Raw genomic sequence first — 14,040 nt, 5'->3', positions numbered from 1 at the left:
TATTAGCGTGCTATATACAAAAAAAAACATTTGCAGAGAAAGCAACGATTTATAAAAACTTGCGTGTGGGCTGCTGAGACGCTGCCTACCTGCAGACATCTTGCCTAATTTTCTTCATTTGGCCAGTTCGATTTTAAAAGGGAAATCTGTATTGAAGCCTTACTGTCCTAGCGTGTCAAACTTTTGAAGATGACAAGGTTCACTTAAATTCCTGCTAAGATTAGAGCCTCCCGTCCAAAACACACACAACCACACAGTTTTACACACACTCGTAAATTTGTACACACATGCAGGCTTACAGCATACACAAATATTATTCCAACATTGTTCAAATTACCCAGTCCTTGAGACTATTTAACACTCTAGTACATGCAGCGATATAAATAATAGAAAATGCTTAGATACTATACAATACAAAGGCATACTGTACATAAAAAATGAGCGCCATGTGCAAATGTGTTTTAACACTGAATATATAAACGACCTTTCTTGAACGTGCACAACACAACCTGCAAATTAGGAAGGAGATGAGACGTAATATACAGAGAAAGTTCATGAGATGGTCATGACACTCTTTGGCATCAAAGTCCCCCCCCCCCCCCCCCCCCGTGTGTCATTCCCCTGTTTCAGAATGTCACTTACATCTCAACAAGCTCGTTTTTGCGATGAAAGTTAAATTATGATAATAAGCGCTCAAACATGTGAGTTGACATCATTGTCAACTCACATTATCAACAACACTAATCAAGAAAAACATTTCCATTTTTTACAAAAACACATTACTCGAATACAGCAAATGATATTACCAAGAATAAAAGAAGAAATTTAGCTTACTCGCCTTACCTGACACTCAAGTATGATGACCTCTATTAAGAACTTACCCTTTTTTTAAACAAAAACAATTATTATTAGTGTCCCTTTATTGTTGTAAGACAAACAGATTTCGGGCTTGTTCAAGAGTTGTGTGCTCATTAGCGAAAAGAAGGTTACTTCCCCTCATAAATCATTGATGTTTAGCTCTTATTATTGCATTTACGTCAACCACTAACCAACATCTGACAAAATAAATACAGTACAAACTGAAACCCACAAAGAAATACAACTGCAAAAAGGCCAGCTAATGTAAAATACGTTTGGTACATTTACACTGAATTGTATATATGAAGAAAAGGCACAGCTCAAATTTTACGACCGTTAAGCGCAAAAGTAAACATTCCTGTAGAACGTAAGCTTTCAAAGAAATGAAACCAATTCAGAGGTGCTAGTTAAAAAAAAGAAATGAGTTAAAAAGGCACAAGCTTCCCCAATTTCACACATCGACAACTAATCTAACTATTAGGGTATTAATGTGAAAAGCGGCATTATGGAAGCAGTCAATTTGTTCTATGTTGTTCTGCAGAATTAACCATATTTGGTTTATTATTTAAAAGTGATGATTAAGAAAAAGTCAATTAAAAAAAACGAGGTTGTTAATGTGCTGTTCAGGATATTCTAATCGTCAAAAATAAGTCACTGAAGTGGATTTCATGGTAGAAACTTTTTTGCCTCTGAGCACACAATCCTTTCTGTTGAAAAAAACTAGAGACGAGAAGTAACAGCGAGAGATGTGTAGTCTAGTCCGTTTGATTTCCTTAATAATCTAACGCAAGATTAATTCAGTTAAGTCAAAGGAAAAAAAGAGTAAAAACACCATAGGCAATACATTTGGTGCCTTTGCCTTTACATTGCTATTACATTACGTTTCAAGCCATTGCGAGGCTGAAGTGGCTAATGCACCCAGCTGACTGTGGCCGATACCACCTTTCAAATCATTGAAATTACAGAGAGAGAGAGAGGGTAGCTTCACAATAAGAGTTCAAGTTTTGTGTCACAACAAATACAACGTAAAACATTTAGTTTGGATTTGCAACATTCCACTTTGATTATCCGCGTCCTAAAAGCGCTATCAGTTAACGCGCAGTGTAAACCAAAGCAAACTTGGAGCAGGTGTCGTCTCGAATCCATCAAAAGTCACAGCTGAGGGTCCATTAAATATTCATCACCATTACACAACACAACCTGGCTCCCCACCACAGCCTGGATCATGGGGGAGGGCCCAAATACTGGTAGTAGTGAGTGTCATCTATGGTGCCATTGTTGCAAGCATGCTGATCAAGAGGAGCTGAGACCACCGCGGCAATACAAAGATCTTTACCTCAGCAAACACCTGTGTTCCTGAAGTGTTTGTCATCCAGCACCTCTCCTCATTAGAGCCTGCATGATCCTGCTACACAAACACCCACTTCCACACACTGTCGCCCGTATTGATTAGTCTCCGTTGTGCATTGCATGGTGAGTTTTCTGGCTCCGCTGCATTTTAGTGCAGATTTGACCAATACATCTCCTGGAAATGGTTCACACTCTAGCATTTTCCATATGCAAGTCCAGCTTTCTGAGCTCTTTGTTGATAAAAAGGCAAAATATCATAGCAAAAACACAGTTGACAAAGTAAAATCGTAACCATAGCTGAGCATTTTTTTCCAGAAGTGTTCTAATTTACAGTTTTCCCTTTATGATATTCTTCTGTTACTCAAAAAAAGGCTTAGTCTACACATTCTTCTATTCTAGAGGCACTTAAAAAGACATATGAAAGAAAGAATCAGGATTAAAGGTGTAAAGATAATCAAGTAAGTTATTGGGAGACGATGGCAAATGTAGCAGGCAGGAGAAGATTCAAAGTCGGTCACATCCTCTCTCCGTTCCTGCCCGACACTCTCTTTGTAGTCTACCCAGCAACCTCCGGTGATGACATCAGCCAAGCAGATACTACACTAAAAGCCATCGGGCCGAACCGGAGAAGAAGCCTGTGGATGATTTAACAGTACCAAACATACAGAAATTCTACAAATGCCAACTGGCAGGAACAAGAGCTTAAAGGGTCGATGATTTTCTGTAGCAAATTCTTAAAGTCTGGTCAACTCTCCGGCCTTACGCTCGTCCTCGTATTGGTGCAGCTTGACGTCTTTCGGGGACTTGGTTGAAGTTTGTGGTTTATTCTGCTGGACAGAGGATGAGACGTTGAGCTGTGCGTTGTTTGCAGAGGGAGGAGGAGCGTCGTCCAGATTGGTAACGGTCAGGCCACTGTGAGACAGAGATCTTCTGGCGTGAGAGATCTCAGTAGAGGGGCGTCGCTCGCGGCTGCCCGCCTCTTTCTCATGAATAAGCCCTGTGGTAGTGGAGGACCCGCTGCTGCCACTGGGTACAATAGTGTTGGTACTGCATGCGGTCGTGGGGACCATGCTGGCAATTTCATCGGTGGGCGAGCGCCCGATGCTACCATCTACTTGTACCCGGATCTCTGGTGAAACTGAGAGTTGGTACTGGGGCACAGGGCCACTGTCACTGCTCTTAGGGTAAAGGAAGGTCTTCATCTGACCTTTGCCTTTGACGTTTACTGTGCCTCGGTAATCAAACTCATAATCCATGGCACTGAGCACACAGTAGCTCTCCTCGCTGACCTGGACGCGGCACTCCACACCGGTTGTATCCATGCGACTGGCGATGTTGACCGTGTCGCCCCAGATGTCGTAGAGAAGCTTAGTGGTGCCGATCACCCCCGCTGTTAGAGGGCCATGGTTGAATCCAATGCGGAGCTTGAAGCCGAATCCCAGCATGTTCTTGTTGAAGTCGTCCACTACGTGCATCATCTCCAGGGCAAATTCAAAGAGAGCACGGAGGTGGGCGTGAGGATGCGGCGCGTCCGCACACTGCTGCGCATTGAGACCGGCCGCTGCCATGTACGTAGCCCCGATGGTCTTGATCTTCTCGATGTTACTGAAGGCAGGCTTCCGCAACAGCTCGTCAAAGTCCCCGATTAGTTCGTTGAGGACACGGTAGCACTCCTTGCCTCCCTCGTAGCTCTCCTCATAAAACTCACTGAAGTTTACAATGCTGGCAAATATCACGCCCACATTGTCGTGGTTCTTCGAGTAGCTCTGGGTGACCTTTAGCTGCTCGGCCACATGGATGGGGATGATATTGCGAAGCAGCCAGTCGGCCTGGTCCCTCATGTTCTGGATCTTGATGCGGTGCTGATCAGCTTCCACGTTGCCATGGTAATGCAGCCTGTGACTGACCTCAAATTCACGGTTGAGGAACCAGACCAGGAGAAGAAGAAGAAAAAAGGCCACGCAGGCCTCAGGGCCCAGCAGGTCCTGTGGTCTGAGCTGTGGGTCAGGGCCTCCTGGGCTGTCAGACATGACAGTTGAGCTGTTACTGTTGTTGTTCTGTCTATCAGACCTAGTGGAGAGAGAGAGACAGACAGACAGTCAGAAAATGTTAGCATAAGTTACCTGCACCTCGCCAAATCCAATGTGGCAAGAATTTATCTCAAAAGTAAACTGGGAGCACCCCAGAGGCTTGGAGCTTCGGACACCAACCATAAGTGGCAACCTTCCTATCTAATCTCTTTCAGTATTTTATTATTTTAAATTAAGTACTTATCTTACTTTGTATACTTGCCTTTGGTGTTTCCTTATTTCGAATTTATTAGATTCATGAGCTTTTCCTCGGTCCCTGTTATCATTGTTTTTATGCAGTATTGTTTTCATTGCTTTTATTCTTCAAAGCAATTGGTGTTCCATTGTTTCCATAAAAAAAGCTATAGAAATCCAGTGTGATTGATATCAAAGACAGTGTTTAATAAAAGCATAATGAAAAAATGTCCTTTGCTTTATTACAGTGAAAACATTCATAATAATTGTTCACTTACCAGTGAAACAGACTCTTGGCAACACTGGAAGAGACGAAGCACAAAAGACACTAATCAATGCAAGAGGTGCACCCAGACATCCCACACAGTCTGGCGTACATTGTGCTCTTGGCTTTAGATTTCAAGGAGGGAGCCAGTATCATCCCTTTGTCACAATTATTCAACACTTTATTTAATTATTATTCATAATTCTTTGGACAATGAATGGTGTTGTTAAACTCCACTCATGTCTTTACAATGAACAGGCATGTTGTACCTGCAGGGAGAGCTGAAGAGCAGGATAAGCAGACCCAGTCCCACCAGTGTTGCTAGAGTTGATCGCATCCAGTAGCTGAGCTGGCAGAAGTTACAGTACTGAATGATGGCTATGATGACAGAGCAGCAGACGAACATGGTGAACTGGGGAAAGCAGAGAGCAAAATCCATTAGTCAGAAAACCCCAGCAGAGTGTGGGATGATCAAATACTAAATTATACTGTCTGTGTTAACATACGGTCCAATTAAAAGACATTTATTGAATATAATATATATAATATGATAACTCGGTGAGAGAAATTTGACTGGTAGCCCTGCCGGTAAGATGCTTTACTGGTCAGAAGCAGCCAAAGAGAAAAGACAGAGGCTCCACCTGGATGGAGTGATGCATGTCGCAGGTGACGTGGGAGAAGACGGCCACAGCCGGCGCGGACACCAGGACGGCTCCTATAAAGTGACGAGCTATCCAGCCTGAGATGGCACTCATCAGCACCTGAGTGCAGCGCAGCGTACTGTCAAGGTAGAACGCCATACTGGGGAGGAAAACAGATAACTACAGGTTATTGATGGATTAGAAATGTAAACAAAAAGTCAGTTTGATACCCGAGTGTCCTGGTTAGTTTGTATTCACAAAGCTTCCAAATATGTGACTCAAAGAAAGGGTCAGAACACTAGACTTATTAATTATAGAGATGAAAGTGGATCATGGCACCAACTCAGCATAATACACTTTTTTGTTTTTAAATGTGTCCTGACCTTTTTGCTCCAGATGTAATCGTGATATTACTATTGCCAGCCTGAGGTTCCCCTGCTAAACAAAGAAGTATCTGTGCCAACATTTTCCTCAACTGTTTCTCCTCACATCCATCTTTCTCATTTCAACCAGTTAACATAATCCAGTTAGTTCGCCTACAGATAACCACTTTGAGGATCATCTATCCTGTGTTACAGGGCTCTAAATGTGTTCTCATTTGGCAGAAGAAATACGCTGCCATTTAAAAATTAAAAAAATTAAAATTGAATCATATACTTATATACAATTATCATACATCCTATGTTTTAAAGAGGCTTTCCTCCAGACAGTTCCTAAGCATTCATTCTTGTATATAAAGTCATATACATTCTGGTATCAGGTGTGACACAGACTGTGTACAGAGTATTACCAAAAGTCAAATTGAGCTATATTGCGAGTTGGCCTTTAAATTCAATAATTAGTGCAAAAGAAAATACTAAAAGGTTAGAACTAGAAAAAGAAAAAAATCCCTGTTACATATAACAACATTTCATAATTCTTACGGGCTGGATCTGGCCCATGGGTCAATACTTTAATGTCTCTGTATTCAGTCTCACCGTATAGAAAACAGCAGAGCCAGGGTCTCCAGCAGGGTGGCAGCAGCGGTCAGAGAGAGTGCTGGCGTGGACAGCTTCTGCTGGGTGACAAGCGTCCGGAGGAAACAAGCCAGCGAGAGAGCCAGAAACACTGAGCAGCACAGCAGCATGTCCAGGAAAGAGCTGAACGTCGGGCTGGCAAAAGTCTGCACGGCTGCTTGGGTCTCGACCTGGGGGAGAGAGAGAGGGAGGGATAAAACAGAGAGGAAGATGGATATTGATGAACATGTGTGCAAGTCTCAATTATGAATAGATAGAAAGTACTGCAGCTGCAAAAATGTGTTGCTGGAAAAAGTCTCTCAAACTTTATATCAATTTAACTCAAGTAAAATCTATACCTACTCCTATATTAGCGACTGGGACAAGAGACTCAACGGCGTAGCAACAGTTGAAGCCATGAGACTGATAAATGCTCTCGGCCAGCAGAGGGCATCACAACCCAACATTAAACTGGTATGAAAGGCCTGCAGTGATTTCTCTTTGCCGCAGTCTTGACCGGTCTGGTCATGATAAGGCAGTCCTAACAGCTTTCCCAGACTAGAGCCAGACACCCAGTAAACCACAAACGGGCAGAAAGACAAACTCAAACAAATACAGGCAGATAAGTGCACAGGTGGGATGAATGGGATCGGAAGACTACGCTGGTTTGAAAAACTCAGAATAATTTGAATTCCCTTATTATTTACTCACCACTGTGCCGAGTGGGTGAAGTGTTTGAGTTCAGGGGGAAACAGCGCTGCAGTCAAATCCAATACAATTGAAGTAACTGCTGAACAATGCTTCAAACTTATAAAAACAACAGAAAAAGACTGAATTTGGCTGCATTGCAGTTTACCCCTGAACTCAAACACTTCACCCACCCATCCATCAGCGTAGTGATGAGTAGATAATGAGTGAATTATCATTTCTGTGAACTATACCTTTAAGCTCATATATAGAGAAAAAATAAACAGACAAAAGTATATATACACACATATACACACACACACACCTCTTCCTGGTAGCTGATCCGGTAAGCAGACTCCAGGCTCCTCTCCAGGAAAGTGAGGCTCAGCTTGTTTATCGGAGGTCTGTAGAAATAGTCCTTCATGAGGCTGTCACAGGAAATAAGGAAAGTCAATGGAAATGATGCAGAGTTTGTTAATCAAATCACATTCACCACTGAGATTAAATAATCAGAGTGATTTGGTTAATACATTTATTCTCATGTCCCTCTCACCTGTCCTCTTTGATGACGTCCACAAAGTGGGCGTCGCTCCTCTCCCTGAAGTTCTTGGATCGCAGAGGGATGAGTGCCGAGTGGTCCATGCCCAAGGCCCCCCCACTCCACGTCTTCTTCTCCTTCTCCTGCAGCATCTCACACAGCGATGTTTGGCTGTTGTTCAGGGCCTCCAGTCGGGGGCTGAGGAGGCCGTTCAGAGCCTTGGGGTTACGTCCTGCAGAGACCACTGGGGAACACTTCAGCTGTGGAGCTTCCTGAGGGTAAGAAAGGGGAGAAGGAGAAGTTCTCAATTTGCAAACTAGATATGCCGCATATGAGGTCCCCGTGACTTTTCACCTCTGAGCTCTAATAAATTAATGTGATAAGTGACAACCGGTCAAATTTTGAGGAAACTCCCTACATCTGTTAATATTCGAGGGATAAATAATGAAAGGATATAGACTAAACCAGACAGTTAGCAACAGGCTAAAAAGAAAGTGAATTTACATTTTACAATACAGTTTAAAGCCTCATCTGTGTGGTTCAGGTAACTACATCAGGCTTACCTTGCTGCTGTTGGTCTTGCTGTCGTCATGGCCTCCGTTGAGCACCGGCCCTTCCTCCAAATCCTGCTCCTCCCCTGCTATCGGGACCACACTGCAGGACAGACAGGGAGACTGGAGGGAGGGTGGGTGGGTGGGGAGGGGGGGAGGGAGAGAGACACAGCATATGGGAAGAAGAAGAATAAAGAGAATTAATAAACTGAGAGATACAGATCAAGGAGAGCGTACGAGCAGAGGAGAAACATGAAGAGATGCCAGTGATCAAGATCAAGAGTTTGTGGGGGGGATGACAAAACACAAAACTCGACATTTCAACACAAAAAGTCACAATTGGTTTTTCAACGAGGATAATGCTAACAATAGCGTCAGTGAGAAAACTGGAGAGTAAGATAGGGAGTAAACAAGAGGCGTAGAGGTGGTCCACAAAAGGATCAAGGTCTCGATTTGCATCCCACTCGTCCTCTTCGAACAGAATGGAAAGTGTGTGTTTATGTGTGTGTGTGACTGAAACGTGGAACATGCTGTGAAGTACACACACACGAACTATATAATACGCAGAGATGGCACCCACCGTGTTCCTATATGCTATATTTAACTTGCAGACACTCATTGCCACACCTGCCCTGAAAGTCCTTTCACACAGATGTCTCAAATGTCATCGAGATCTTTCTTTTGAAGATGTCTGACTCTGAAAGCGATCGTGCAGTGGGCGGCGTATATCTGCATTCGTGTAAGAGCCGGGGCATGAGATGAAAAGCTGGAGATGCGGAAGTCATCAGTCGTAGGCAGGAAGGCTTCCAGTCTCTCTGCTTGAGTTAGCTCATTACCGTGCCCAGGACCCCCACTGATCCTCCTGCCTCCCACCCTCTTCCTACTCCTTCTTGAACCAGCTATCACCCCCCCCCGTCCACCTGCCCTGGCGGAGACATGAAAGATCTTTGCAGGGATCAATGCGTGGGTTGGGGGGCACACGTATATGGAGAAAGGAGGATTAATTGGGGTGATTATAAGGTGCAGAGGTTCCTGGTTTTGAGGATAATTAGAGGTGAATAATTTGTTGCACAGTTTTGAGTTCGTGACCTAGTGGTACAATTTAAAAGCCAATGTGGAAATTACCCTTGAAGGCAGAGCTAAGGAGGATGTAATGGATGGACGTGTTCTGAGCTGATGAGCACTCCGGGTCAGTTATGATGTAGACGGCCTGCTGGGGAGAACGGCACGTTTCTTCTGCCTAATTGACAAGATCTCTATTTTTATGCATGTAAACAGTCTAAGTCCTTCTCTCCCACAGAGAGCAGCGAGGTACAGTAAGAGACAAATAATGCAAATTGTGAACATTACAGCATGTAAAGCTATTTCGGTAGATCCTCAGATTTACATTTCTAGAGCAATGCCCATTGGAATGGGCGGTTTCCTGGTCCTGTGGTGATGCTGGTCGCAGCTTGTCTTTCTGAAACGTAAAGGTGACCTGCTGCAGTTTATTTAAAAATCTGCAAACCTCATCTCAGTATGCAGAAGTACCAAACTGGAGAATCTGTTGGTGTTGGCCTCGTCATTAACACACGATCAACAAAGTCCTTTATGTTGATGAGTCCCTTAAATTTATTCAAACTTGATTCATATTGAACATATCGCGATTCCGGATGGCACTAAATTCAACAGTTCACTTGCTTGGGCCCTTTACTACGCACATGCCCAACGTGAAGGCGATAAGATGAACAGCTCCCGAGACATGAGAGGAAAATACAGACAACATTCAGTGGAATTGGTATTTACATAATCCTGTAAATGGGCACTTCACTAAAGATACATGAGGACTGAGGTGCTACAATAATGACACATGTATGAGTGAAATGAAGAGGCAAATCAACAAAGATAATTATGCATGGTTCCCAGGGTTAAATCATGCAAGTGCGTGGAATTGACATACAAATTCAGATGCATAGTAAGAACATGAATGACAGCTTTTCTATTTCGTTTTCTAATCCTCGAGATGGCACAAAAAGAAGCTCAAACAATGACATCTTACAGCTCCTGATACACCCACATACACAAAGTGCAAAATGATGAACATCAATAACGCTGCAGCAGAACATTCCGCCCAGTGTTCGTCCTTAGGAAATATAGATGTGCAATGAAAAATGATTCAAGAAATGTACTTCTCAACACACAAGGCTGAGGTTTATTTTCTCAGAGATGGCGTGCACTCACCTTGGCTCTGTCAGGGTCCACGGTGCAGGGCGAAGGGGCTCCATCAGGAGTGTGCACTCTGGGCATCGGACACCACGGATCTGCAATCTCCGGTCCAGCCGACCCCGACTGGGAGCAGTTACAGTGAGAGTTCGCCTCAATCTTCCTGGCAGAGACCAGATAGGTCTTCAGGCCTGGAGAGAGAGCCAGGGACAGATGGGGAGAGAGAGGGAGGGAACAGGTTAGTCATCTCTGTGGTGGATGAGGGTTTAGATGGTTGTGGAGGTGTTTTAAGATTCAGCAGAGGCAGAGGACCCAGCAGGATGAAATCCCTCAGTGAATTATGTAAGCAGCCACAGGCATAAAACCAGAATCAAGAGAGAAAGAGAGAGCGTTGAATATCAATCTCTCCCACTTGAAAAACCCAAGGTCATACACCACTCATCCTTGTTTCCATATACATGTACAGCACATAAACATGATATGTGGAGCATTTGCTCTTATTTAAAAATCACCCACATGAGCCAGAGCAATATTGGGGAGGCTTAAAAAGAGGTGCCACCAAGACATGAAAATAAACTTCTTTTTGAAAGCTTGTACTTGCGCACCTTCCGCATCACAGCAACATTTCTGAACTTTGTACTGGGTTCATGCAATCCAGTGACCATGAGACAGTTGCAGCCTCCAGACAAAACAAACCAAGGCCAAATATTTGAACACCTGCTACCTCCCTCGCCTATCAACATGTTATCATTCTGTTGCTTACGAGTGTGTGTGCATCCTTGTTTTTAGCAACATCAGACCCAAAAAATTACGTTTTTGAATTTACCAATCTGTGGTGACTATTTTTAAATTGTCTGATGGCTTAACTGATTGTATTTTCCATGCTTCGCTGAGAAGCATGACTGTGCATTTATCTTTAAAAACACTGTACGATTTATTTTTACTCAACAGCCGAGAGGAGGAGGAGGTCACAGGATGTTCCCACTGAGCAATTTTCTTCACGACTGCACACATGTGGCTTTCTTCCTCCCAGACACAGAAAAGGAGAGATTGGCCGATGGAGAAGGCTGATACACCTCGAGTGTTCAACATCATAAAACCTGGCTAGTCGGCTCAGCTCAAAGCGTGGAAGTGAATCCCCACCTTTCCTTGTCTGCAGCGATGCATCGTGACAGGCCACGGCTGCAGGTATCTGTGTGCATGTGTGTGTGTTTGTCAGTGGCACAGGTCAGCACCTGTGACTGTGTGCTTAGCCATATAATTCAACTGTCGGTGAAGCCACAGCCTCGGGGCTCTGAGCATTGTCCACCCTAAGTATTTCAGACAGGCCTGCCTGCCACTGCCTCCCCTCTGCTGAGCCACTCCTGGGGGTGCACTCTCTGACACACACACACACACACACAAACACACACACACAAAAAGATGTACATAAAAAACAAGGGCACATGCTCTCTCTTGCAATCATACATTTTCACAAACAAATCTTATTGGACAAATACTGAGAAAATCAGCTGGGGAAGAAGAAGAAAAGAAGTAAGATTGTAAGAGGCATGCAAAGAGACAGATGTAAACACAGTGCTTGCAAAAAGAACAGTTGCGCCAACCACCCACGCACCCAGTTGAACACATCAACACACAGCAAGCGGTGGTGCAGCCTTAGCTGGATCGATAGCCAGGTTCACTGTGGGAAACGACGGCGGTAAAACAGGAACAACGAACTAATTCTCTGCAGCAGTGATGCAGACGCGAGGCAGCAGGAGACTGCAGTGTAGCTCCTGACTGCCTTTCAAGAAAAGGAATTTTGAGTTTGACTGAAACTGACTGTCAAAGATGGATCCAGAGACACAAACATGCACAATGCACACGCACACACTGCGTCGACTTGATTTCATTAGTTTGCTAATCAAATCCTTCCCTGCCTCCCACCATGACACACACCGATTTCTGCTCCTGCTCACGGCTGAACGAGATTGTTTTCTTCTCCCCCTTCCTGCTCTGTTTCTCTTCTCTCCCTCCATCTTTCCCTTAAATTCTCTAATGTGAAATTGACAACCCCATGACACACCATGTTTTCCCAACTTGCAAAACTGCCCCAGGTAGAGATATATTTAAATAATGTATTTCAAGCAGCAGAAAGGTTTCAAACGATGCCTCGTTTTCACCATGACTGGGGGTGGAGATTTGCATAGGTCTGTTTTCTTATCCGTTTCACAAGCCAGACTGAGAACATTTGAGTCAGGGAAACATTCACGTCCATTTCAGAAAACTACCAAAGTATGTGAGTCACATTGTATTATTTATATATATTTAATACCCGAAAATGATAAATGCAAATCCTGTATTTGCTGTAAAAGCAGAGTGCTGAGTATTATTTAGGCTGCAGAGTACAGGGACCCGGCCAATAAACAGAAATCACTGGACCGTTCAGCCTCTATTCCCCAAACTGTAACAGCTTATTAAAGATAATTAAGTGTTTCAAGCTAGATAATATGCGCAGCAACAAATTACTAGAGAGAAAGGATGAAAGGTAGAGAGAGAGCGCAGTGTATTTGATAATGGATTAAAGAATAAAAAACACATTTAAAAAACACAACTGTAACACAAAATTAAAAACAAGATGAAAATAAACTCATCATAATAGCAAACAAAAACAAGCTGATAGAGAGGGGAGGTGACGGGAGGCCGTGCCACTGCGGGGTCATGAAGTCATAACTACACGACTCGGATGAATTGAATTTGAATAGATGAATATAAAAACTGGCGTCTTTTTATATACAAAAGTAGAGCAAGAAGATTAGGTAAGATTAGGTTTTCAAATCAAAACAATCTCTGTCCATATGAGAGTTTAATCAGTTTCAATCCCCGCCAGAACTAAAAAACATCCATATCGAAAAATGTATATCACGTTGGGGCATGTGAGAGCTGGTATAAACAGGAAGTAAGCATGTCCCGCTCAGTTCCCGCTGGACACATGAATGATTGCTCAAATAATAGCTCATGTCATACGCATGTAAGCGGCTGTATCATTGTAAAATGCAGAATGTACCTGCACAACAGCAGATAGCATCGAGAAACAGGGTCAGTTAATTATCCATGTTGTGTTCTACACTGGTAGCCGAGGCTAATGGCGGGTGTTTTCTTCCCGGAAGGGGGTCATGTGATAGGAGTAATGTCATGACCAAAAAGACCCAATCACATCATCGTTTCTTCTTTTGTTTCTACCTGTTGTAGAGTTTTCAAACTAAAATGGGGCCGGCAGCTTTTTCAAACTTCTCTGTCTTGGCGGCTCTAAAACTCCGGAGTGGTGTGGACGCCAGGCGAATCCGTGGCAGAGTCGATGCGTTTTCGAATGAAAGTGTAGTTGTATGGATGTAGACTTAGAAAACACATCCTGTTGTCGGACAGCTTGTTTTCGAGGAATCCCATCCCATGACAGAGCCAGAGAGGAGCAGGATAACTCGACTGCACGGGGCCCGAAAAAGAGCTCATCTGAGTGTGTGTGTTATGTGAGGGGTTATATGGGTTCAAGTGTCTGCAGATGTTCTCGTGCCGGTTCCTGGCCATTCTGGGGCAATCTCTCGTCTTTACGATCAATCCTTGTGGCAGCTGAAATAGCAATGTTGTCGGGCTTTAAATTACAGCTCTGACAAACTGGCCTGACCGGCAGCTGGCTGCACTGTCCGCCTCGA

At 43.8% G+C, this 14,040-nt stretch overlaps 1 protein-coding gene across 1 annotated transcript in view; it reads right to left on the bottom strand.

The window, feature by feature from the left end:
• Nucleotides 1-603: 603 nt before the first annotated feature.
• The window catches only part of LOC128458945 (adenylate cyclase type 9), a 32,053-nt gene continuing 18,616 nt past the window's right edge, over nucleotides 604-14,040 (bottom strand). Inside the window, exons 2-10 of the mRNA XM_053444015.1 lie at nucleotides 10,370-10,542; nucleotides 8,162-8,272; nucleotides 7,614-7,870; nucleotides 7,386-7,488; nucleotides 6,356-6,564; nucleotides 5,379-5,538; nucleotides 5,007-5,149; nucleotides 4,751-4,774; nucleotides 604-4,278 (exon numbers count right to left, since the gene is read on the bottom strand). Coding sequence (XP_053299990.1) covers nucleotides 2,943-4,278; nucleotides 4,751-4,774; nucleotides 5,007-5,149; nucleotides 5,379-5,538; nucleotides 6,356-6,564; nucleotides 7,386-7,488; nucleotides 7,614-7,870; nucleotides 8,162-8,272; nucleotides 10,370-10,542 — 2,516 coding nt within the window. The 3' untranslated portion in view covers nucleotides 604-2,942. The remainder of the gene's footprint in view (nucleotides 4,279-4,750; nucleotides 4,775-5,006; nucleotides 5,150-5,378; nucleotides 5,539-6,355; nucleotides 6,565-7,385; nucleotides 7,489-7,613; nucleotides 7,871-8,161; nucleotides 8,273-10,369; nucleotides 10,543-14,040) is intronic.

The sequence above is a fragment of the Pleuronectes platessa genome, chromosome 16 (assembly GCF_947347685.1).
Source record: "Pleuronectes platessa chromosome 16, fPlePla1.1, whole genome shotgun sequence".
Taxonomy (NCBI): Eukaryota; Metazoa; Chordata; class Actinopteri; order Pleuronectiformes; family Pleuronectidae; genus Pleuronectes; species Pleuronectes platessa.
This window is presented reverse-complemented; position numbering and strand designations above follow the sequence as displayed.